The following is a 23,628-nucleotide window of genomic DNA, read 5'->3' as shown; positions in this document are numbered from 1 at the left end:
ATGTTTCCTCCGTCCTTTTGTGCCCGTGCCGATCTCATGGCACATCAAAAGAAACACGGAATTTTCCGCCCGCCCGTTCCCCCACGGGGAGAGGAAGAAAGAAACGAGCATAGCGACTGCCACATCAGCGCCACCGCACCTCTTGCCCGCGCTCGAGAGGCCGCCACGTCAGCCCGCGCCTATGCCACGTCAGCCCGAGCGAATCGTGGGCCCATCCACTTCAAGGTGGAGCTTTGTATATATTTTGTTGTTTTTTGGTTTCCTTAGATTTGAAAAAGGAGATAATCTGGGCCGTCGATTCTCCTGGTGCACGCACGATCCGACGGACGATCAGCTTTTGAAGAATTCCTCTCTCTCTCTCTCTCTCTCTCTCTCTCTCTCCACTGCTGCAGTTCTTCTTCTTCTTCTTCTTCTTCTTCTGTTTGTTTTAGCTTCCTCACCTCCCCCCAATCCGTTCCTCTCATGTTCCTTCGATTTCTCGTCTCTGCCTCCTTCGCCATCGCCATTTCCTTCTTCTTCTTCCACGATATCACGGTAAGATCTTTTTTCTCGTCTCTGTATGTATAATCTCAACTTCTATCTTCCGTTTGGAGGCATCTCTCCTCCGGAGTATCACTGAGTTTCTGCACCTCTTCTTACAGCCACCTTTTCTCGTGAATTTCTAATGATATTTCTCTTCCTCCTCCGAATTCTTCTCAAGTTTGTTGTTGTGTCATCACTGTATATTCTCTCCAATTCCTGCTTATAATGTTTGTCCATTTTCAATTCTTTTTCAGAATTTCATGACTTTTCTGCAGTTTTTATTATAGATTTTTTGCACTACTTTGTTAAATGGTATCTTTTTCTTCTTCTTCTGCGTCTCTTGATCTGCTCCCATCTCAAGGTAAGTTCATGCTATCCATGTATATTCAGTCAAATTTATGTTTTGTTCTCTCTTTCTTTCCCATTCATTTCATAAGAATATCCTGCTGTTTCTGCAGTTCTTCTGATATATTTTAAGCATTCAAATATTCAAATAACTCTCTTCCTCTTGTATATTTAAGCTCTTGACTCGGGAAATAGCGAGTTTTATGAATGATTAGGAGCTTAATGAAGAATATTATCACTCGTAAGAGTACAGAACAGAATCCGTGTTTTTTTCTGATCTTTTAAGCAATGAAATGCAGTATTTCTTTATAGCTTTTGTAGTATCTTCCGTAGGGTTCATTTCTTATCAGCTTTTCTTTTCTATTTGCATCTCTTCTATTTCTTCTTTGAAGCATGCATGATTATTTAGTTTTCTTTCCCATCTGCTTTCTTTTATTAAAAAAAGAAGGCTGATTCTGTAATTCTAGGTAATTTTAAACAGAATCCATCTCTGTTTTGTATGAAGAATCAAATGCAGTGTTTTTGTAGCCATTTTTTCTTTATGTCAGCTTATGATGTTGATATGAGTGTTTCTTTTGCATTTATATTTCCATAGAGAAAAATTTCGTTTTGTTCTTTTAAGGTAAAGTGTTAAACAGAAGCAATTGCTGTTTGCTTCAGAAAGTTAAACGTAATTCATGGCTGTTTCTTTTGAAGGAAGGAATGCTGTATTCAACTTTGTAGATTTTGTTTCTTTGAAGCTGCTTGTGATGGTGATATCAGTGTTTATTTTCCATTTGCATTTTGTTCAGAAAAAAAAGTTTGTTTCAGAATCCATGTCTGTTTCCTGTGAGAAATAGATCATGTTCTCTTTTGTTGCGTTGCAGAAGCTTATTGTGATATCTTCCTGTCTTCTTGTTGTTGTGATTAACTATGTAACAAAGAAGCTGAAGCTGCTAGAAAATATGAGCTATTTTGGTACCAATTTTGATCCGCCACATACAGACATCTCTGATGCTGGAATCAAGAGGTAAACTCCTTCTCTTACTTATGTAGTCTATCTGTTTGCGAATGAAGTTCAAGTAAATAGTTTAATAGTTAATGGACGTTTCTTGTAACTGAGATTGTTTGCTCATCCTGCTGAATTGATGCTATTTGACAATTCCTTAAGAATCATCATATTTAAGGAGGATGTTGAATGAGAAGGGATGACAATTCTGGTGCTTGGCTAATGGAAAATAGCATTGAAATGGGAGATAAAGAGAATTGGAAATACTTATGATGCAAATAAGAAGAATGTTTATGCCTTTAGATGAACTAATAATTAGAAGCCATGGATAATCAGCTGTGCCCATTGTTAGAAATATTGAGAATCGATTAGATAGGTATATAGAGTTACAACTACAGAGATGGGATATATGAAAACAAAACTTCTATTACATATGAGAGTAGCTCACAATGGTAGTTTTCCCATGCACTCACACCTTATGGCTTAGATAGGATATGGACCAGCTCACTACAAAATTAGCAGGGACTGATAATCAAGCCAACCACTGTGAAAAGAAAGTGGATTGCTTTCTATGTTTGGTCTAAGTATAACATTAAATGTGCAAGTCAGTTGATAGTAGTGGAGATATTCCTTTTCGGTCAATTGACTTGTCATTTAATATGACCAACTCCCTAGGTACAGGCTAGTGCTAGATAGTACTTATCTTGAAGTCAATGACGCATACTTCAAGCCTAAGTACATCGTAACTTGCCCACAAAATATTCTAGTTGACTTGATTAGCCAATCCTATTACCTATTTCTCTCTTTCCTAAATACATTGTGTCCTACGCATCTACGGTTTCCTAGATTAACACCTTATCGACCCATATGGTCGAGTTGCACTCTAGCCGCTCCTCATTTGGGGCGCTATCACAAAATGTGCACTCTAAGAGCACATATGGGGATAGATTTACAACTTGGGGCTGATCATTGATTATATCTAACACGCCCCCTCAATGATCAACCCATTGAGTTCACTTGGAATTGGGCCAACTCCTAGTCGTCGAAGGTGTTGTTGTAACTGTTCTGCTCCAAGTGCCTTTGTGAAGATATCCGCAGCATTTTCTGATGTCGGACAATACTCAAGCTCCACAGTCTCATCATTTATTAGCTCCCGCACATAGTGATATTGAATCTCTATGTGTTTAGTATGTGCATGAAATACGGGGTTCTTGGCAATGGCCATGCAACTCTGATGGTCACACCTCAATACCGTTGCCGTCCTTATTGGAAATGCCACATCCGTAAGGATTCTTCTTAGCCAAACTACCTCGCATGCCGCTATGCATGCTGCTTTGTATTCTGCTTCCGTTGAAGATAGTGCCATTGTTGGTTGTTTTTTATTACTCCATGAAACAGCTCCAGAACCTATTGAAAAACAATATCCAGAAACTGATTTTCTGGAATCACTATCTCCAGCCCAGTTAGAGTCGCAATACCCACTAAGTTCGTCAATTGTTGGCTTGTAGAAGATTCCGTAATTTAAAGTACCCACAATGTACTTTAATACACGAAGAGCAGCTTTCCAACGAGTCTCCTTTGGCTTGTTGCTGAATCAACTCACCACACTGACTGCAAAACAAATATCCGGTCTAGTGTTGCATAGGAAAATTAGACTTCCTACTAGCTGTCTATACTTCCTTATGTCAGCCATTGGTGATGGGTCTTCTTGGGATAGTTCGCAGTTTGACTCCATTGGAGTTGACTTCGACTTGCTGTCCATCATCCCAAAGGTCTTCAAGATCTCTGTTGCATACTTTCTTTGTGACATGAAGATGCCAACTGAAGTTTGCCAAACCTCAATTCCAAGGAAGTAGTGTAGAATCTCCAAGTCTGTCATTTCAAACTCAGTTTTCAAACACTCTTGTGTTTGGCCAATGCACTCGTCATGGTGGTCACCAGTAAGAACTAGGTCATCCACGTAAATGATGATGATGACTTGTTTCCCGTCCTTCATTTTGACATACATACTAGCATTCGAAGCACATTGCTTAAAGTCGATTGATCGTAAGAAGCTGTCTATCCTCTTGTTCCAAGCTCTTGGTGCTTGCTTTAGACCATACAACGCCTTCTTCAGCTTGCATACTTTGTTTTCTGAATTCGGCATCTCAAACCCCGGTGGTTGCATCACGTATACCTCCTTGAGATGCCCATTCAGAAATGCCGATTTGACATCCATTTGGTAAATCGGCCAACGCTATGACCATTCAAATTGTTGTCATGCGAGCTGTCGGGGCAAATGTTTCTTGTACATCGAACCCTTCAATTTGGGAGTATCCTTGGGCTACTAGCCTGGCCTTGAATTTCTCCAAAGAACCATCAGCTTTATACTTTACTTTCCACACCCACTTCGTGCCTATCACCTTCTTCTTTGTTGGCCTCTCTACCAACTCCCACGTGTCATTTTTCATGATGCTATCATATTCTGATATCATCGCCTCTTTCCACTTCGGGTTGGCCATGGCTTCCTCCACCGAGGTCGGCTCACTCACTGAGCCGATGATGTCCATCAGAGCCATGTTGACAATGTGGTCAGAGGTTCTCCCTTGCTCCTGTATTCTTCTTGATCTTCGAAATCCATCAGTTGAAGTTTCAGGAAACTCAACTTTAGGAGTACGGTCATTGAAGAGTTGTTGAGCCCACTTAGGTATTTTCTTTACATGTGGGACTGGCATAGGCTGAACTAGTGAGCCATTACCATCAGATGGTTCAGCTTCCTTTTCTGGACAATGGGTCGGGATTGGGTAAAATACCTTTTCAGTTGATGAGATAACTTGAGAATCGCTGTTCTCAGCTAGCTGTGGTTGTTCTTCATCAAACACCACATCGTGGCTTGTCAATATCTTTCTTGCCTCTGGATCGTAGAGTCGATAGGCCTTTGACTCTTCACTATATCCGAGAAAGATACAGTTCTTGCTTTTAGCATCCAACTTCTTTCTGCTCACATCTGGAACATGTGCATAGCACATACACCCAAAGGTTCTGAAGTGCAACATTGAAGGTTTCTTGCCTGAATAAGCTTCCTGGGGTGTTTTCCCTTGAAGTGCCTTTGTGTAGCTCTGATTGAGGATGTAAACTGCTGTATTCACTGCTTCAGCCCAGAATGGGTCAGGCAGCGCTTGTGCCTTCAACATACACCTAGCCATCTCGACAACTGTTCGGTTTCAACGTTCGACAACACCATTTTGTTGTGAGGTGTAGGCAGTTGTAAGTTGGCGCTTAATTCCATGCTCTTTGCAATACTCACAGAATTCTATTGATAAGAATTCTCCACCTCGATCAGAGCGTAACTCCTTCACTAACTTTCCGGACTCTCGCTCAACAAACTTATGCCATCTTTTGAAGATTTTAAAAGCTTCAGCCTTCTCCCGAAGGAAGTAAACCCACATCTTTCTACTGAAGTCGTCGACTAGCAGCATATAGTAGAGAGATCCACCCATTGCAGGAGTCACCATTTTTCCAGAGAGGTCGATGTGTATTAGCTGTAGAGGAGTCTTTGTCCGATTTTGACTCTCTTTTGGAATAGCTGATCTTTGATGCTTGCCCATCATACAAGCATCACAAACATGACTTAAGTCAGATAGGGTTGGCAACCCAACTACCATATTCGACTTCTTCATCTCCTTCAACACAGCAACATTGAGATGCCCAAATCTCTCATGCCATTGCTTTGTGTTAGTACTTGTGCTGTGGTCAGTAGAAATGGTAAGTGCGCTCAGCTCATAGAGATTGTTGCACCTTACCCCTATTCCTACAACCTTGCCAACAGAATCTGTTATTTCTGCACCCGACTTCTTGAATCGAACATCAAGATCCTTGTTGGTCAGTACAGAAATGGACAATAGATTCTTCTTGAGATCTGGCACGTACAACACTTGAGAGAGATGCTTTGTCCCGCCGGTCGTTGATTTGAGGGAGATGGTTCCGGTTCCTTTGGCTAGACATCGAGCATTGTTCCCGACCACAACATTGCTGGGCTCTTGTAGAGGTGTCCAAGAGCTATACTAGTCACGATTACTGGTCATATGTCGGGACGCTCCACTATCGAGAATCCAAGAGTCGTCGACAACATGGGTGTCAACCGAAGAACACACTTCTTCAGTTGCGACCCATAACTCAAGCTCATCTACGACGTTGTTGGCGGACTCGGGCTCTCTCCAAGAGGTGGTCTTACTAGAACCATTCTTCTCGTCCGCCATCTTCTTCCGACAATCCTTGATTGTGTGACCCTTCTTGTCACAATAGAAACACGATCCATTTAACTTTTTCTTTGGTATCCTATTCGCATTGTTTGAATTGGATGCCCCTTTACCCTTAGTCCTAGAGACAAATGCCGAATCTTCCCTTCCTTCTCTTGTCTTCAACCGAAGCTCCTCTTCAAGCAGCATCACACTTTGTTCATCAAATTTTAAAGGAGTGGGTCGAACCTGAGTGTTCAATGCTGTCACAATGCCATCATACTTGAAAGGAAGTACTCGAATGCACCGATGAGCCATATCCTCTTGAGAGATGACTACTCCAACAGCCGCCAGCTGATCTTGAAGATCCTTAATCCTTTTTACAAAGGATTCTACTTTCTCTCCATCGGCAAGCTTCTTTGCAGCAAGCTGATTTTCAAGGTTTTGTATCCTTGTATAGTTTCTGGTCTCATATTGGCTGGCCAATATGCTCCAAGCTTCATGTGCCTTGGTTGTATGTTGCACTAATGTTAGTACAGAGTCACATACACCAGTGACTATGGTACACAACGCATCAACATTCCTTCTCTTCCAGGCTCGAAGTAGATCAGCATTTGGAGGGATTGATGTGGTAGGGTGTGCAGGGCAAAGGTCGTCATGGGCTCAGGGTCTCCTCCTGTGGGTTCCATGATTGTCTCCAACAACTCGTAGGAGTCCAAAATGGCAGACATTTTGAACTTCCATAGAGTGTAGTTGGTTCCATCTAGCTTTCCATTAGACAATGGAGGTGGGCGAATGCTTAGTGGAGCAGCTGCAACATTCGTGGACAAGGCCATTGATACTCTCTCTCTCTTTCTCTCTCTCTCTCTATTTCTCTGTGCTGCCAAACAGCAACTGCCTGTATATACCTAATCTAGATCAACCTCTCAGCTCTGATACCATGTTAGAAATAGTGAGAATCGATTAAATAGGTATATAGAGTTACAACTACAGAGATGGGATATATGAAAACAAAACTTCTATTACATATGAGAGTAGCTCACAATGGTAGTTTTCCCATGCACTCACACCTTAGGGCTTAGATAGGATATGGACCAGCTCACTACAAAATTAGTGGGGACTGATAATCAAGCCAACCACTGTGAAAAGAAAGTGGATTGCTTTCTATGTTTGGTCTAAGTATAACATTAAATGTGCAAGTCAGTTGATAGTAGTGGAGATATTCCTTTTCGGTCAATTGACTTGTCATTTAATATGACCAACTCCCTAGGTACAGGCTAGTGCTAGATAGTACTTATCTTGAAGTCAATGACGCATACTTCAAGCCTAAGTACATCGTAACTTGCCCACAAAATATTCTAGTTGACTTGATTAGCCAATCCTATTACCTATTTCTCTCTTTCCTAAATACATTGTGTCCTACGCATCTACGGTTTCCTAGATTAACACCTTATCGACCCATGTGGTCGAGTTGCACACTAGCCGCTCCTCATTTGGGGCACTATCACAAAATGTGCACTCTAAGAGCACATATGGGGATAGATTTACAACTTGGGACTGATCATTGATTATATCTAACACTCATTCCCCAACGCCTTCCTTAGATCCCCTTGTAATAATAAACAAAGGTGGACTCCTCTGCCTATGGTATGTTCCTTAAAGAGGCACTAACCAATCAGAGATTTAGAGGAAAAGCATGTATATAAACCTCCTAGGTATGCCCAAGGGAGGAGCCTTTGCCTTAATTTATATATAGAGAGTTTCTTGTATTAGTATCTTCAGAGATGATGATCATGAGGATAAATTTGTTAGAGCGCAAAGGGCAAGATAGTGATTGCATCGGTATGAGAACCAAACTACCCAAAATCAAATAATAATAAGTTTAGTTTTTATAATAAAAAAATATTGCGAAAAGCGGTCTCGAGGCCTAGTCTTCTCCACAACTTCAAGAAAAGCCAAAGAAAACAAGATAGGAAGATAGGAAGACAATGAGACCTCCACCACTCAACTCGGACTTCCCGTCAACAGACAATGGCACCTTCACTTTGTCGCCATGTTGTAACCTCATCCAACCTCCTAAGCAAACTTGTGATGAGTCATTTTCTTCATCCTCCACTGTAGAATGCATGTCCCCCCCTTCACCCCCGAATAGAGCTGCTTCTACTCCAGAAAATAATGCAACAAGAGTCGAAAGAACACCTATCTCTATTTTTCTTTTGATTGTGGCTTGTCTTCTCTGTAAATATTTATCTTCAAATTACATTTATGGCTTTCCCCGAATTATTATTCTGGTATAAGCCATATCCCAACTCTCCAAGAACTTGATTCTTAAATTTCTTTATGCCTCATTCTCCAATTTCTATGTTGTTAGTGGCATTCACTTTGTCATTTGGATGTTCTCTACTTTTGATCCAAAATCACTGACACAATATTCATGTTCATGGGGTGCCAACATGACTTATGGAACCAACAATTGTACAAAGCACTCTATCCAGCTGCATAGATTTGGGATTTTAGAATTGATAGAACAATTGCTACAAAGTTGAAATGTAAAACTAAACTGTGTACCAAATTTCATGATTTTGATCTCCCATGAGTAAAGAGCATACTTGGTGATGGTTACATCCTCGTTGGGAGATCATAAAAACTAGTACAACCTTATATTCATATGTAAGACATTCCAAAGGACACTTTCCTATGTTTTTCGTATGTTGATGCAGCATGATTCAGCCAACCCCTGGTTTCCATTTTCAATGTGTGTGAGAGCTCATGCGGATCAATGTGATGGGCCATCTTGCCTTCTTGGGCATGAGTGTCTGGATGTGAGCTTGGGGATTAAGTATTAAGTATATTAGGAATATTAAGTCTTCATGTGGCTGCAATAATACACAAACTTCGATGTACGTTTGATGTTCTCAATTTTGTGTGGCGAGTTTCCAATGTGCCTGAGTAAAATATTGGATCATGTTCTCCTAATTTAATCTTTTTTGCTTATGTGCATGTTCAAATATTCTTCATTGTGCCATTTTACACACATTTTGTAATGTTGGATCCAAGTGAAGAAAAGAATTTTTACTTTTCTAATTTTTCTTTTGTAAGCATCCAATTGCTCATGCAACCTTGGGGAGATGATTTTGAGGCATGTTCTTGACTTTCAATGCGTATATGTAGAATTTTTGAAGAGCTTCAAACTCTACTGCCTTCTTCCTCTCATAGTTTTAAGAAACAATGTGTTGTATTGACACAGACACACAAAATAAAACAAGAGGCAATGGAGGGCATCACAGGAAGTATGTACCATACCTAAAAGCTTATGCAATCTCATCTTAGACTATGCCAAAAGGTATGGATTAGAAACAATACTATAAGATGATGCACAATTGCTGGTTTTTCCTCACATGCTCCGAAGGCTTCTTGGGTAAACTTTTGCAGTCAATCAGTATGAATGTGGCTGATTTTTCTGCGTGTCTCACAAGCCTTCTGGAACCAACACCTCCAGCAGGTCAATACAATGGCCGATGTTGTTTGTTCAATACTGTTGTCTAATGGAGTTAGATGGTTTTGTAACTAAGATGTCTATTGCACGCATTTTTCAATGATTTATAGCTCTAGATACCCACCCTTTAAAGTGAGTATCCGAATAAGTACTCTTTTTTTCCCTTTCATATTATATTGCCAATTTGAGGCATGCATTGGTTTGGCTTTTGCATGTCATGACAATTTTATCCTCACGTGTATAGGCATGCGGTTTAAATTTGGAGATCTATTAATTCATATGTGATGATACTAGCTGTTTTGTTTTCTGTACCACATGTCCAATTGTTCGTTTAATACTTAGATCCTTGCTTTTTCTATGGCATGTCTAATTGTTCAAGGTTCCAGAGTGTCTGCTCCATTGAGGGCACCAAGATCCAAGAGCTCCTCTTACTTATTATGGCTGATTCTTGTGCACCTGTAGTGCAGCCACATGAACACCATTTCCATATGTGATTTATTTCTGTGCAAGCATGTCTGGCATATGAATCTGGGGAAAAATCCATGATTTATGTTTGCGTGTGTTCTATCCTTGCATCCGTGTCTCCAATGACCAACATTTTCTCTTCATTAGCATATTTATTAATGGGCAGACATAGATTTCCAGAGGGGTTGGCCCTTCTTGACTCTTATTTTCATGCTTGCCATCGATATAGAGAGGTTACATAACCCTCAATTTATGACAGACGAACCTGCATTGTTCTCTCGTGTGTCTTGAAGAACATATGTCGCTTGTGGGATTACCTCATTTTTTCCTTGTGCTTTTCTTCCATGGGAAACCTCTGTCAATGCAAGTTGTAACTTATATAAACCTTATGGGCATTGCGCTTCCCTATTTCATAAGCTTGTTTTGCAGGAATTCTATCCTTTCCGATATGTGCCTTAGGTTTAGACTAAACTGTTGCCTAATATAGTGACCGGCCTTCAACCAATTGCACACAATGGCTCGATTGAAATATAGTGTCTTTACCACTCTGTGCCTTGACTGATGCCTGTTGTCCTGAGCTTTTCCCCACAAAAAACGAAGTTACTTTTGGCAAATCTGTTCTTGTCTCTTTTTCAGAATTCCATGTACGACAAAGTTTGTAGGTCCTTCTGGTCTTTCTTGTTGGTTGCTAACCAATTTGAGCTTCAGGACTTGCATCTGGAAAATACATGTTCGATTGCAGATTCCCTTGCTTTAGGCCTTGTGCATAGGATTGAGTGGGCATTTGCTGTTTTAGCTCGTCAATCAGTGAAGTTCTGGTACCCTCATTAAGTGCTGGAGAGAATTCTAAAACCCCTCTCACAAGTCCGCACCGCCATTACTAGGGGAAAGTTGATGCAAACTGTTTCTGAAAGCTCTCTGCAAATCCCAGTTTGTTGCTAGCGCTCTTCATCTGTATTTTTCCAAAGCAATGGGGAGTCTTTTTTTTGATAGGATGTACCTGTGGAGGTCTGATCTCCTAAACAAGAGAGGATGAACAGCCAGTTACAGAGTGATAGGTACCACCCACAACCTGGTTAGTTCCACCCTGAGAAGTGGAATGCGAAGCATATGAGAGCCACATATGGGACACATTTCAGATGTAAGTGACAGAAATGAGATGGAAATTGGTTTTTTCAGTTTTGTTCGGAGGGACGTCAAATAACGGAAATGATCAAGTAACTTCAATAGGGGACAGTAAATGAAGAATAAGAAGACAAGCAATAACCTGTGTCAAATGCTTAGTCTTCTCTAAGCAAATGCTCTCTTGTTTATAGCATGTGAAGTAAATGAGACACATATAGGGCACATTGCATACATTTCTGACAGAAATGGGACTGAAATTGGTGTTTTTGGTTTTGTTCAGAGGGAAGTCAAATAAGGGAAGTGATCAAAGAACTTGGATAGGGGACAGGAAATAAAGAATAAGAAGACAAGCAATATACGTGTGAAAGGCTTAGCCTTCTCTTAAGTGAATGCTCTCTTGCTAACAACATTATGGAGGACAAGATTTTTTTAATTCTTCTATAAAGTTCGCACACATCTACTCACCACTTCTGAAATGTATCTACAAAAACTCTGCGCTTACAATTTATTGCAGATTTAGAAGCTCAGTAGAAGGATTGATGCAACTTTATACTACATCTCATGTATACACTTGTTGACCCTTGTCAGCAATAGGTAGGGATACACTAGTCTACTTGTTCAATCTATCCAAGAAGCCCTATTCTCCGACGATCATTTTCAGATATCATGCTTTTCGCATAGATCACATGAATTGTTAGGCATGTCAAAACGTGCATGTAGTCAAGTCATATTGTTTGGTACTACTAAGCAATTTGCAATTGGTTCTGTTTTGGTTTTCATAGTGAACATGCAAATTGTAGCTATGGCATTTCAAGCATACAAGGAAAGAGAGATACTATGGAGGACTTCTATGAAGCTCAATTTACTGTGGTTGATGATACTACTCTTGGATTATTTGGAGTGTTTGATGGTATACATGCAAAGATTTGTAAGTCATTGTTTATCTTTTCAGTATCAATTGTATATTATTTAGTTTTTGCTTTATGTAGGTCATGGTGGTTCTGGAGTTGCAGATTATCTTCAAAAGAACCTTTTTAAAAGTTTGATCATGCATCCCAAGTTTACAAGTGACATAAGGAGCGCAATAGGTATTTACACAAAGCTCTTGTGGGATTTTATGTCTCATCTTAAAAGTAAGAAACTCTCTTTCTTTCTTGTGCATTTGCTGATGGAGTGATCCCGGTATGTTACCTTGCAGTTGAAACTTATCAACAGTTAGATTCAGAGTATCTTAGAGTTGAAACGGGTCAATACAAAGATGCTGGATCAACAGCAACAACTGCCATATTAGTGGGTGATCGTTTACTTATTGCCAACGTTGGTGACTCAAGGGCAGTTATTTCCAGAGCTGGGAAAGGTGAGGTCAAAATCTCTAATAGTTCTCTGTTTAGGAATTGTTTTGATTCTCAATATTATTAATGATTATGTATCAACACGATTGCAGCTATTCCCTTATCCATTGATCACAAACCTAATCGCGAGGATGAACGGCGAAGGATCAAGAATGCAGGAGGAGCTGTAATTTGGGCCGGTTAGTGTTCTCTATGAATATAATGTTTTCAGTCTCTATATATTGCCCTTTAATAAGATGTAACCCCAGATTTTTCTCAGGCACTTGGAGGGTAGGTGGCATCCTTGCTGTGTCACGAGCCTTTGGTGATCGATTATTGAAGAGATTTGTAGTTGCAATCCCTGAATTTCAGGTAACAAACATACTGCTGTGCACATTCACAGCAAAACAAGGATACATTTGAGCCTTGGAATGAACCAACATGTTTGGTCACTACTACAACTAGTAATATAAAATTCATAGTCAAATATAGGACATATTTCAGTTAGGCCCTGCAATGATTATAGGGCTGAGGGAACTCAGACAATGGAACATAAAGTAAAAAAGTGGCCACCTGTCATGACTATTGAGCTTAATTATGTCACATTTAAGGCGAAATGTGATACTAGATAAATTTTTGCAGAGAAAATGGAAAAGAAAGAAGAGAGGAAAGGGATCCTTACCAATATATGACTTATTTCTTATCTTGATCACAGAGAAAGGATTACAAAGAAAGAGATATTGATGACCAGCTTAATAAAACTCCCTTCAAATCAGCATTTTCATGGTTTATCTTGGTGATAGGCTCCTACTTTTTGCTGGCATTTCAGGAGACAACATTTCATTTGGTTCCTGCTTCTTTCATATTACAACTGAGGAGACTTGTGGCCATATGTTTATCTTGCCCAGTTGCATAACGCATGTGGGGTCTCCACTATCCAGGGTGTGGCCTTTGGTTGAGGGAATCATGCATCTACTTGAGTGGGTTTTTGGCAATCCAAAATCTGTACAACCACATGTGATGGCTGTCATTCACTTTCTGATTTTTTGGGAATATTGGCATAATTGTCTAACCAGTATGCATTCATCATTTATTCCCATTCTGGAGTGCAGTCATTTAGGCCATTTCGACCTATGACCGAGTGCTGATGGCCAAATGATTCATGACTAGAGTAAAAAAGTATGCAAATGCATAAGGAAGATGCACTTGTAGGACTAACTCTCTATGTATGGTTATAATGGCATGTAGCTATAGGTTTTATCTTTGAAGGTACATTCTTACAGTCTTTGTTCTTGATGCGTGGTATTTACCATTCATGATTAAAAAATGGGACGTATCTGAGCAATCTCTCTAGGATGGCCTGAAGGTTCTTTTGGTAACCCCTAGCTTATGTATGCAGTGGATGCTTGTGTAGGAGGAAGTTATTGATGATAACCATGAGTTTCTGATTATTGCTAGTGATGGGTTATGGGATGTTATTACAAACCAGGTGAATATCATTTTTGCTTATTTATTGCGTAATATTTTCCTTTGAATTATAAAGTAATGATTTTTTGTGGAAATTTTTGGGAATACCTTGTACATATCATCAGAATGCCGTTTCATTGATTCGGTCCATACCTGATGCTCAAGATGCAGCAAAGAAGCTGACCGAGGAAGCTTTGCGTAAAGGAAGTACTGACAACATTACTTGCATCGTATTGCGTTTTCATAAAAAGCCAAAAAAACCAAGCTAAGGATTGCAAGTTCAAATATACATGTGGATATGGCTTTATTTTTTTCTTGGTCTCTTGATTTTTTTAAGCTAATTGATTTTCTCGATAGTGGAGAAGATTGTGCCCACAAAGTTATCGAATCTTTGTATATACAAATCAGGCAAAATACAAACCGCAACGCTGGTGTGCTTCCAACCTTTTTGGGATGTAAATCCACGTATGATGGAAAGCAATAGGTTTAAGGAAACCTCAAATTTGTTATATAGGCTTTCTATTAAATATATATATCATTCACCAAAAAATGCAACCAACAAATTCGTTGACCCAACAAGAAAAATTATATCAATTTTTAAGTAATTACCACATGGTCTCTTAGTTCTCTTACGAGAGTATATTTGGTTCATCCAAAGTATAATAGAAATGTGAAAGATGTGCTTGTAGCTCAAATAAATGTTATTGTACTTTCAGTTGATTCAATCAAATGATGTGAAATGATGACAGCCATAATGAATCTATCTTTCTTGATATGTCAAAAATACGCCACAATTTTCTTGTTTACGCATCACGCATCATGTGCTTTTCTTTCCATTAGTCTGCTGCCAGCAATGAAGACAAATACAGTTTATGTTGGTTGATTATCTAAGAGAAGGTTACTTTTTCTTGGTGGCAATTGTTAGATTACAAGCATTTTGTGAATTTTAATAATATTTTAAAACCATACACAGGAGTAACCTATAATATTCTTAAGAATCCAAGTTGGAAGGGATTGGATGATATTCACCATTTAGGAAAATGACTTGACCATACATGCAGGTCATTGTCTTGATTCATGAAATGCCTCAATGCATCTCGTAGTGTAGTATTGAAAGCAATTGCATGCATAGTGTAGTAAATGGATGCAAAAGCACTGTTTCCTAAATGGAGACAGTCTCATATTAAAAGAATATTTCCTATTTGGATAAACTCCTCACCTATTAACACTTTGACTCAGCTAGAAAATGTTAATATACTCGGAAAACCTAGACTTCACAAACTTTAATAAAGTGTAGACGGTTGTTTCTTCATTTTAAATTTCTATTGAATTCGGAGGGGGCAGTTCATGAGGTGTATTGGAGCATCCATGCATGGAGTTAACTCCACCATGATCCTGCAATTAGGCTTCTCAAGGGCACAAATTTATTGTCCACTAGGTAAAAGCTCCAGTGCAAGCAGGTGTAGAAGAAAGGGAGCATCGGTAACGGTCCCAGTTCCAGAATATTCGAATGGAAAAAGCCATCTAATAGGATTCTAGTTAGTGAACAATAAATTAGTTCCAGAATATTCGAATGGAAAAAGCCATCTAATAGGATTCTAGTTAGTGAACAATAAATTAGCGTCCTTGAGGAGAGAGATCATCATATAGAAGCCAAGAAAACAAATAATATTTTAATCATGCAAAAGTCAGTGTATCTCCAGTTATAGTACAAAATCCTATTTTCATTAATCATATAATTTAAAGAGGCACTTTTATTCGATGTAAGCCACAACAACAGTGGCATCATCTAGTTTCCCACCCTCACAGGCATAACCAGCTGCCTGAGCTGCATCGCTAAAAGGGCTTCTACCTGCACTGTTCAGGCCTGCTTGATGAGCTAGTTTTACAAGCCATGTCGCCACAATCTGTCAAAAAACAGTTCACTATTCACTATAATGCATACATCTCAATTCACTCACATAAATAAACAAGAACTTACATTTGGTTCAATGCCTTTGCTGTGTCCAGAAACAACAACGTCCACAATCTCCCTTTCATAGAGATTATCATAGACCCCATCTGTTGCCAAAATCAACACATCTCCGGATGCTACAGGAACTTCAAATGTCTGCAAGAGCACAGCAGCATTTCGTCATTTACTCATCAGTTATATTGTCTTTTTATTCAAATTTGAGTTCCTCACCTCTGCAATTGAAGGGTCATCACCATCACTGCCTATCTGATAAGGGAAATTGAAACCTCTCTGCATTGGCATCGACTTCGCAATTATGTCACCATTCCTTACAACAATGAAGCCAGAATCCCCTACATTTGCAACATACAGAGTCTGCCACAGCAGTCAGAGTTCAATGTAAAATCCTCTAGAGGCGTACCATTATCCAATATCCATTCATGTCGGAGATATTAATACCTGGTCATGCAAAGCAGCAAGTACTGCTGTGCATGTCCCTACAGCTTTAGTTTTTGCAACACTCTTGATGATAATAGATTTGGGATTTGGGATTCCATTCTCCAGGCTTACAAAATGTCTACAATTCGCCATCAGTTCTCGTGAATATATGCCAGAGTCGACACCTGCAACCCAGCAACTTCGGAAATCAGATTTTGGTACAATCTAAATGATAAAATTAGTGATACAAGCATTTCTTGATCACTCTAAGGTGGTCATATCACCCTGATGAACTTGATACAAATCAATGTGCTAACCTTGACTTGTGCAAAAGACGTGGTTATGTTCAGTCACAGTTCCACCCATGATTGCTCATTCTGGTACTAAAAACAGTTTCAAAGTTGTAAAATAACTGATGCAAAACTCACCACTTAAAGCCCATCCCCCAACACCATCTGCTACTCCTGCCCACATTCCTTCAATGACATATGCATCTTCACCACCAGTAGAAACCTGCCGAGCATCATGTGTGATAAATCATGGATATGAGACTGGTTAGTTTTCTACCGGAACAAAATATAATAAATCATAAATTTAAATTGCCTATACAATTCTTACCACATAAATGAACCAATTCCATGAAAGGAAAGCATCACACCTTGTCTGGATGTGGTCGTATTGCTCCACCAGAACGTAGCTTCAATATTTGCTTCGGCTTCTCACAAACACTGTTTTTGTCAAGCTGCTCATATTAGCATACTCTCATATGTGGGGGGCCAATACAGAAAGCACACAAGATCAAGAAAGAAAAAAGCCTTCATTTGGAGGAACTAATATTCACTTCGGAAAGAGAACAGAATTTACCAAATCTAATAAGCATAGAATGTTAGTGATGAGGGTTGCATTCGATTAAAGAAAGACCTCTCTGACATTCATGCCTAAGAGCATGGAATGTGCCATCATACTGATATGAGCACATGCATTGAAACTAGAAAACAGGGCTTGGCTAAATGTAGAGCAGTAAACGAGAATGTGAACTTATGACACTTCAACATACCAGAAACAGAACACATTCATTTGGAATGCCTCGCATATGAGGATATTACAGATGACTTTCAGCAATCCCTACAAGATTATACTAGCTTTTAAGGAATCTTAATGACGATGGAGCCATCACCAACAACATGCTCTTTGCTGTTTACTCAACCAGAGAGGCAGAAACATGGAAGATCAAAACAGTGAAATTATATGTATCGATAAACAAACCCTTTCCATCGACGTATAAAGGACATTACCTCCTACTGTTGCAAGTGCCTACCTTGCTTTGGAGATCTCTCCATTGCCCCATGCTGGAGATATTTCAAAGAAAGAAATCTATCTAGCTAGAGAATCTTATATGTATCGATAAATTAACCCAAGGAATTTTAAGTGGTGTTTAAATTACACCTATCTGCTCAACAAAATTTGTTTTATGAACCATTAGGTGTAGGTACCAACTGGAATTTTAAAGCTGTGGATAGGTTTGATGGCCCAAAAAAACTATAAATGATGGCCGACCATTGAGATAAAATGAAACACAAATCAGGTCAATTTCTCTGTATATCCAACCTTTCTTCATGTTTTCCTCTAAGCATGAAACTTCTGTCTCAACAGTTCTTTCAAAAACAAGGTTAGTGGTGTACCTGCCGCATTCCTGTTTTTATGTAATTATATTTTTCTGGTTTGTAGTTATTAAATATGCATAATTTCTTGTTGGGTCTTATAGGCCATTTTGACCTCTTAAAAGACATTCAATGGAAGGCTGTCAACCAGGATGGTTGCATTGGTATCAACAGAAAGGCCTATCGAATAGGAATGTGTAGCCTGCAATGGAGCGCTTTGGATACACCTGGGATTAACGGAAGAGTTCACGGCGGGACCAGATATTCTCCTCATTACATGAGCACAACAAAGCCTAACAAAAGGTATACCTCAAGTGGAGGACTGCCAATGGGAATCCACATACTGGCAAACCACTACACAAATTACATCACAAGGGTTGGGCAAAATCACACTTGTCTTCTGACAAGCCTTACATCCACACATGCAAGTAGTAGAACAGGATGCAGAGGCTGGATAAATGTGTCAACTCAGGCTCTCAGAGACACACATCTTACTCATTGTGCTATGTTACTTCCCTTCCAAGGGATCAAAATATTCAGACATAAATGATGACAACCAAGGGACCCATAGACACCCATAAATGATAACCATGGGACCCACGGGACCCATAGAGACAGAAATTTAATCACCCTACTGTCTCCTACCTGAGAGCATTATGCGGTACTCCAGTCTAGGAGAAGTATCCCTCAGGGGAGAGCTTAATGCCATGATGCAAAATAGACAGTGTGATACCTGTGGCTCGGCAGACTGAAAGATGATCCAGTCGATATAGTCAGAGGATTCAGAACATGCAAGAGCTCACTCAGCTGACTCAGGACCAGAAAACACAGGATATGGAAAACATTTGTTAGACCTAGCGTATCACAACATAGTTATCTACATTGGCATGAACTCATGACCAGATTCTAGTGGCCTTACAAAGGGCAACCACCCGAACCATCAAACTTTCATCATCCCACCCAGCCCATTTGGTACACCATTGCCAACCACCCTTATCTTCCCATAACCCTTGCCCACAACAAACCATTGTAATCACCTTCTCCCTTATCACCAACCTTGCCCATATGCAAAAGCATCCACTTTATCTGTGAGTTAGCAAATACTTATTGTAAACATGTCCAACAAAGACAATCATCAAGATCCAACCATGGCCCCTGATGCCCTCGCCTCCCCTTCCTTATTGTACTCCATACCACTGCCATCAACAGTTTTCCTTACTATACACAGTCCAGGAAATATGCTCCAAAATCATTGGTATGACTCCATAAACAATCCCAAAGTCATATCCCCATGCATTAAGATTATTCGTGGATCTTTGGGAAATCTTGAGCTTTATTTTTTGTTTTAGTATGGGTGACATGAATTCACCCAAAGTTGTAATCATGATTTGTCTCATAGGCTGATTTTTCCCTTTAATATACGTTAATATATATTTCTTCCTTTCTAGATTGATTTTGGCTCAACATTATCTTTTCTTTTTGTTCTATGGAACAAACTTTGCCTTTCATGGACACTACACGTCAATCAAGGGATACTCAAATGGGCCACAATAGATTGGGAAATAGCAATTTTCAGAGAACATATGCCCCAGCCCATGCATGGACCACGATCTCACCACCTTTGTCATCAACAGATAAAGGCTTGTCTACAAAGTTCATGAGCACCATTAAAGTGACACAAGGATGCCCTCTATCACCTACTCTATTCAATCAAAATGCATTGACCAGCTAGAAGAATTTATCCAAGAAGCCTTGCGAGAAAATGAAGAAAAACCAGCCATAGGACATTCCACAGTGTTGAATCTGATTTATGGAGACAATGTTGTCCTTTTGTAACATGACTAAGACCAAAGACATGGTGGTAAGCATTGTCAGTAGAGTATTGTGAGTAGGAGACAATTGAAGCAGTTCGCAATTTCAAAAATACCTTGGAGTTGATATACATACTCAACACACTTACTTAGATCAGGTGTCTAACTGGAAGAGGAGAATGAAAGCCAGCATAACCCAATACTAAAATTTGACAGCCCGTTCTATTATGGATTGAACTAATGATGAGCATAAGAATAAGCAAAATGGATTAAGGGTGCTCAACCACACCGACCATCCCCGAGCAAAGCACATGAGACAAACATAAAATATCATAGGTGTCCCATACCACCAAATATTACCTTATGTTATAACGTGGTTGTTGAAAAACAGATCCAAAGAAGAGAACCTGGCCTCACCAACAAAGTCTCGACAGCATCAAGATGCTATAATGATGGGGGTACCTCCATATAGCCAACAACTAAGGTTCCCAAACCACCGGTTGTTCCTGTCATAGGTCCTTATGGGTTTGTCACAGTTCATAGGATAATAGGTTTCCCGATTATCCTACCCATAACAAATTAAAATTAGCTATAGAATGAATCAGTTTTGTTAGATTATGCCTATAACATATGCCACTTGAAAAAGGGAGACTAGTGCAATAGAATTCAATGAATGTCTGGTGAAACCCTACTTTATGGAACTAAGGTTCCCATGTGCCCTTCGACGAGTCTACATGAAAATTTGAAAATGACAAATGCCACATGGGAAGCTCAATACTTGCTACAGAAAAACTAGAAAATTAAATTTATTTCATTCGGTTGGGTCCAAGATACCCAGAAATTATTGGCGAGATGGCATATCGAAGAATATTTGAATGTATAAGCAAAGAAAAAGAAAGGGATATGATAGCAAGAATCAATTACATCCTAGAAATATATTACACATAACTACTTCAAGTTTGGCTGAAATATTTTCTTCTTGTTACTACACATTGGAAGACAGCTCTTGCATGTTTCTATGTACATTCCCAAAAGCCACTTGACACTACAATTGTGTCTTTATATCACGATTCACAACATTTGTCGACACATGTTCATATCCCCAACATACTTCATGTTGTAAGCATAACTTGAGTAATGGCATGCATCATCAAAGTGCGTGCATACCTATCATCCTTAAAGCCACTAACAATGCAAGCATGTTATTGAATCACAACACTTATAATCACAACTGCTATTTTGTGTAGATCAACCCATGGGGGAGAGGTGATTCGTGGTAGTAAGTGGAAAGCATACATTTCTGTGCAGAATATTTCTTCAACCCCTTCTATAATTTTGTCAAGATAGCCAAATGAGTTCCATGAGAGTAAAATATCATTGGCTTGCGACGAATATATCAGTTAACTCTTAAGTGAAGTGAAACCTACTACCGAGATATTTCAGGAACAAGGGATAGAGAACCTATCAGGTAAGATATGTGTTTGCTCCATCCTTGCAGTTCCAGAATGTTAAAACATCTTATTGGCTATCTAGCCAAACCAGTGGATATTATTAAGTCATGAGCACCACTGAGCACAAGAATATGTTTGACTCATTACATAACTTTCACTTAATTTTGTACATGTCACTTTAAGCAAACTTGTGCAGCTAGAATTTCTCCATACATGGCTCCCCTCCTATTAAATTCTGTAGTTTGATCTTTCCTAGTTCTTGCATTGGAGCATTGGAGTTCCCTGCTGGTACAATATCCCTGTACTAGAAAATCTCATTATATCTTTATACCATGGCCAAAATGGTGATTCTCCAAGAGGTACAAACCTCAAATAGGCAGGTAGAAAGGAGCAAATTGCAACATATATCCCTCTCTAATCTCCTCCGTACCTTATCCACATAGACATGTTCCATCAATGAGAAACTACCACCCTGGTTTTTCTTACCTTTTATCATCATTTGAAATCATATTTGTTCTGGTCAAAGACTCCTCTCTAATTTTCCTCTCATACTTTTGAGTGAATAGATGTCAGTAGATTTCTTCATAAGTTTCCAAAGATTATTGCTCTCTAAAATCTCTTTGAATCCTAGGTCACAAAAGTTATTCAATTATGTTTCTAACTGTAACGATCTCCTTCTATTCATAATCTATGAGTTATCAAATGATTTCACTGCATAAGACTTTAAAATAAAGAAGAAGTGTAGACTTCAAGACGAACCCCAACAGTAAGGAATGTACCTTTCCGATGACTTCTCTGACTCAAGCTCACTCGTAAATGTATGATTTGTCTCCTCCTTGAATTGGTGACAATAAATAAAGATACATTAGTCAATGCGGCTGCTGAGAGCACGGTAATCAAGGGTACATGTTTTGATGATAATCAAGGTAGATACTTGATACAGATGTCTACTGGCTGCATAAAGTACACTTCATTCATCTTTAAAGACGTTACAATTTATGCAGTAGTATCAAGGAACAGACTCAAAGAACACACGTTGAGTGATTCAAGCAAGACTCTCATCACACAAACACTTTATAGATATTTGAGACACTTTACTTCCATAATCAACAAACGAACAATGAGCATATTCTGACATTTAATTGTGGCAAAAAGTTCAGAGAATTAGAACCTCGTTTTCAGGTCCTGATGCACCATCCTCAGGCGATGAGGAATCTGTTTGGAATTCCGACCTTGCATTCTTAATGGATGTTGGTTTTTCAACATTTATATCTGTCACGGCACCTTGCAGGCCTTCATCTTCATCAGGTCTGACATCCTGCACTCCCTCATCTTCTACTTTAATATCATCGTGTACATCTGCAGTCTCTTCAGTTTCCTCAAATGATTCTTCCAAATCTTCTGGTGAGCTCTGCTTGGGGGGATCACCAAACGTGAACAAAATATCGCCATTTGCATATTCTGCATACAGCAAGGGGACAAAAATGCCAATTTTGCAGTAAAGATGGACAGTGGGCAGAACTGCTGGACGGAGTTAATTATTATGTATGCACAAGGATGGATATATACACGACATGATCAAACAGATTCGAATACTTCAACATTCTACCATATTGAGCATGCAGGTAAGAGATAGAGAATTCTTCCAGCAGCCTGACCAAGCATGGAGGGAGCACAGATGTTTAAGCTCAGATGAACGAGAGAGAGAGACAGACCTTTAGATGAGAGGAGCACAGACTCCTGAGGTGTCGTGATGGACGATGAGGATGAGGATGAGGTTGAGGATGCAGGAGGTGGACGGGGAAGAGGTGTGGCAGAATGCAACGCCCCGAGAGTGCTGTATGCTGGTGGTGCAGATGGAGTGCGAGAGATCTTTCCGGGGGGAGGGAGAAGGAAATGGTGTCTGGGGAGGAGGAAGAGGCCATGGCGGGTGGGGCGAAGGGGGGAGCAGGAGCATCGGCGGCGATGGAGAAGCTGGAGGAGGAGGAGGGAGAGGTTAGTGGAGGAGGAGGAGGAGAGGAGGAGGCTGCTTCCAAGGGCTGCAGCTCGAGCGCCGCCGCTACTGCTGCTGCTGCTCATGATGAGCGCCATCGCTCCTCTCCTTCGAACAGAGATGATCTGTACAGATAGAGATGATTTGATGATATGTACATACATACATATACAGACGAGAGACAGTAGCAGAAGAGACGAATACAGTCAGAAGAAGAAGAGACAGACAAAATGCCTTCTCTCTTTCTATCCTTCCTAGGTTAGTATGTACATACATACATATGTATAGTGTACATATGTATGTATATGTAGGGAGTATAATTAGGTTAGTATGTACATATACATATGTAGGGAGTATAATTAGG

General features: G+C 39.7%; 2 protein-coding genes across 4 annotated transcripts; one reads left to right on the top strand and one right to left on the bottom strand.

The window, feature by feature from the left end:
* Positions 1–431: 431 nt before the first annotated feature.
* LOC147866482 (putative protein phosphatase 2C 45) lies at positions 432–14,704 on the top strand. 3 transcript variants are annotated; one of them, XR_015529496.1, is made up of 9 exons: positions 432–534; positions 1,791–1,876; positions 11,941–12,068; positions 12,148–12,246; positions 12,357–12,515; positions 12,603–12,689; positions 12,770–12,861; positions 13,889–13,978; positions 14,082–14,156. XR_015529496.1 is itself a non-coding variant. In XM_087316933.1 (9 exons), the coding sequence occupies exons 1-9, from the start codon at positions 463–465 to the stop codon at positions 14,223–14,225; spliced, it is 942 nt and encodes a 313-aa protein (XP_087173059.1). In that variant the 5' UTR covers positions 432–462; the 3' UTR covers positions 14,226–14,704. The 3 variants fall into 3 exon arrangements, 2 of the variants coding, with proteins under 2 accessions (XP_087173059.1, XP_087173060.1); XM_087316933.1 differs by having other exon boundaries at positions 13,904–13,978; positions 14,082–14,704; XM_087316934.1 differs by having other exon boundaries at positions 437–534; positions 1,794–1,876; positions 13,904–13,978; positions 14,082–14,704.
* Positions 14,705–15,614: 910 nt separating this feature from the next.
* Positions 15,615–23,377, bottom strand: LOC147866481 (putative protein phosphatase 2C BIPP2C1). Its single transcript, XM_087316932.1, has 9 exons — positions 22,987–23,377; positions 22,443–22,732; positions 22,051–22,106; positions 17,007–17,076; positions 16,777–16,861; positions 16,370–16,533; positions 16,142–16,285; positions 15,938–16,066; positions 15,615–15,863 (listed from the first exon to the last, which is right to left on the bottom strand). Exons 1-9 carry the CDS (start codon positions 23,360–23,362, stop codon positions 15,711–15,713), a joined length of 1,467 nt encoding a protein of 488 aa, XP_087173058.1. The 5' UTR covers positions 23,363–23,377; the 3' UTR covers positions 15,615–15,710.
* Between the last annotated feature and the right edge of the window lie 251 nt (positions 23,378–23,628).

This window comes from Azolla caroliniana, unplaced genomic scaffold (assembly GCF_043228905.1).
Source record: "Azolla caroliniana isolate FFs.n. ecotype wild unplaced genomic scaffold, voAzoCaro1.0.p SCAF_3, whole genome shotgun sequence".
NCBI lineage: Eukaryota > Viridiplantae > Streptophyta > Polypodiopsida > Salviniales > Salviniaceae > Azolla > Azolla caroliniana.
Note: the sequence above shows the minus strand (reverse complement) of the source record. Positions and strands in the feature narration are given on the sequence as shown.

Excerpts from the sequence above, each read along its gene's own strand:
- LOC147866481 (XM_087316932.1), bottom strand. The coding sequence starts at position 23,362 with ATGGCGCTCATCATGAGCAGCAGCAGCAGTAGCGGCGGCGCTCGAGCT. Across the intron at positions 22,107-22,442 it reads CATCAGGACCTGAAAACGAG|GAGGAGACAAATCATACATT; the intron begins GTTCTAATTCTC and ends CACCAATTCAAG. Across the intron at positions 16,534-16,776 it reads TGGGGGATGGGCTTTAAGTG|GTGTCGACTCTGGCATATAT; the intron begins GTGAGTTTTGCA and ends GCTGGGTTGCAG.
- LOC147866482 (XM_087316933.1), top strand. The coding sequence starts at position 463 with ATGTTCCTTCGATTTCTCGTCTCTGCCTCCTTCGCCATCGCCATTTCC. Across the intron at positions 535-1,790 it reads TCTTCTTCCACGATATCACG|AAGCTGAAGCTGCTAGAAAA; the intron begins GTAAGATCTTTT and ends TATGTAACAAAG. Across the intron at positions 12,247-12,356 it reads TGACATAAGGAGCGCAATAG|TTGAAACTTATCAACAGTTA; the intron begins GTATTTACACAA and ends GTTACCTTGCAG.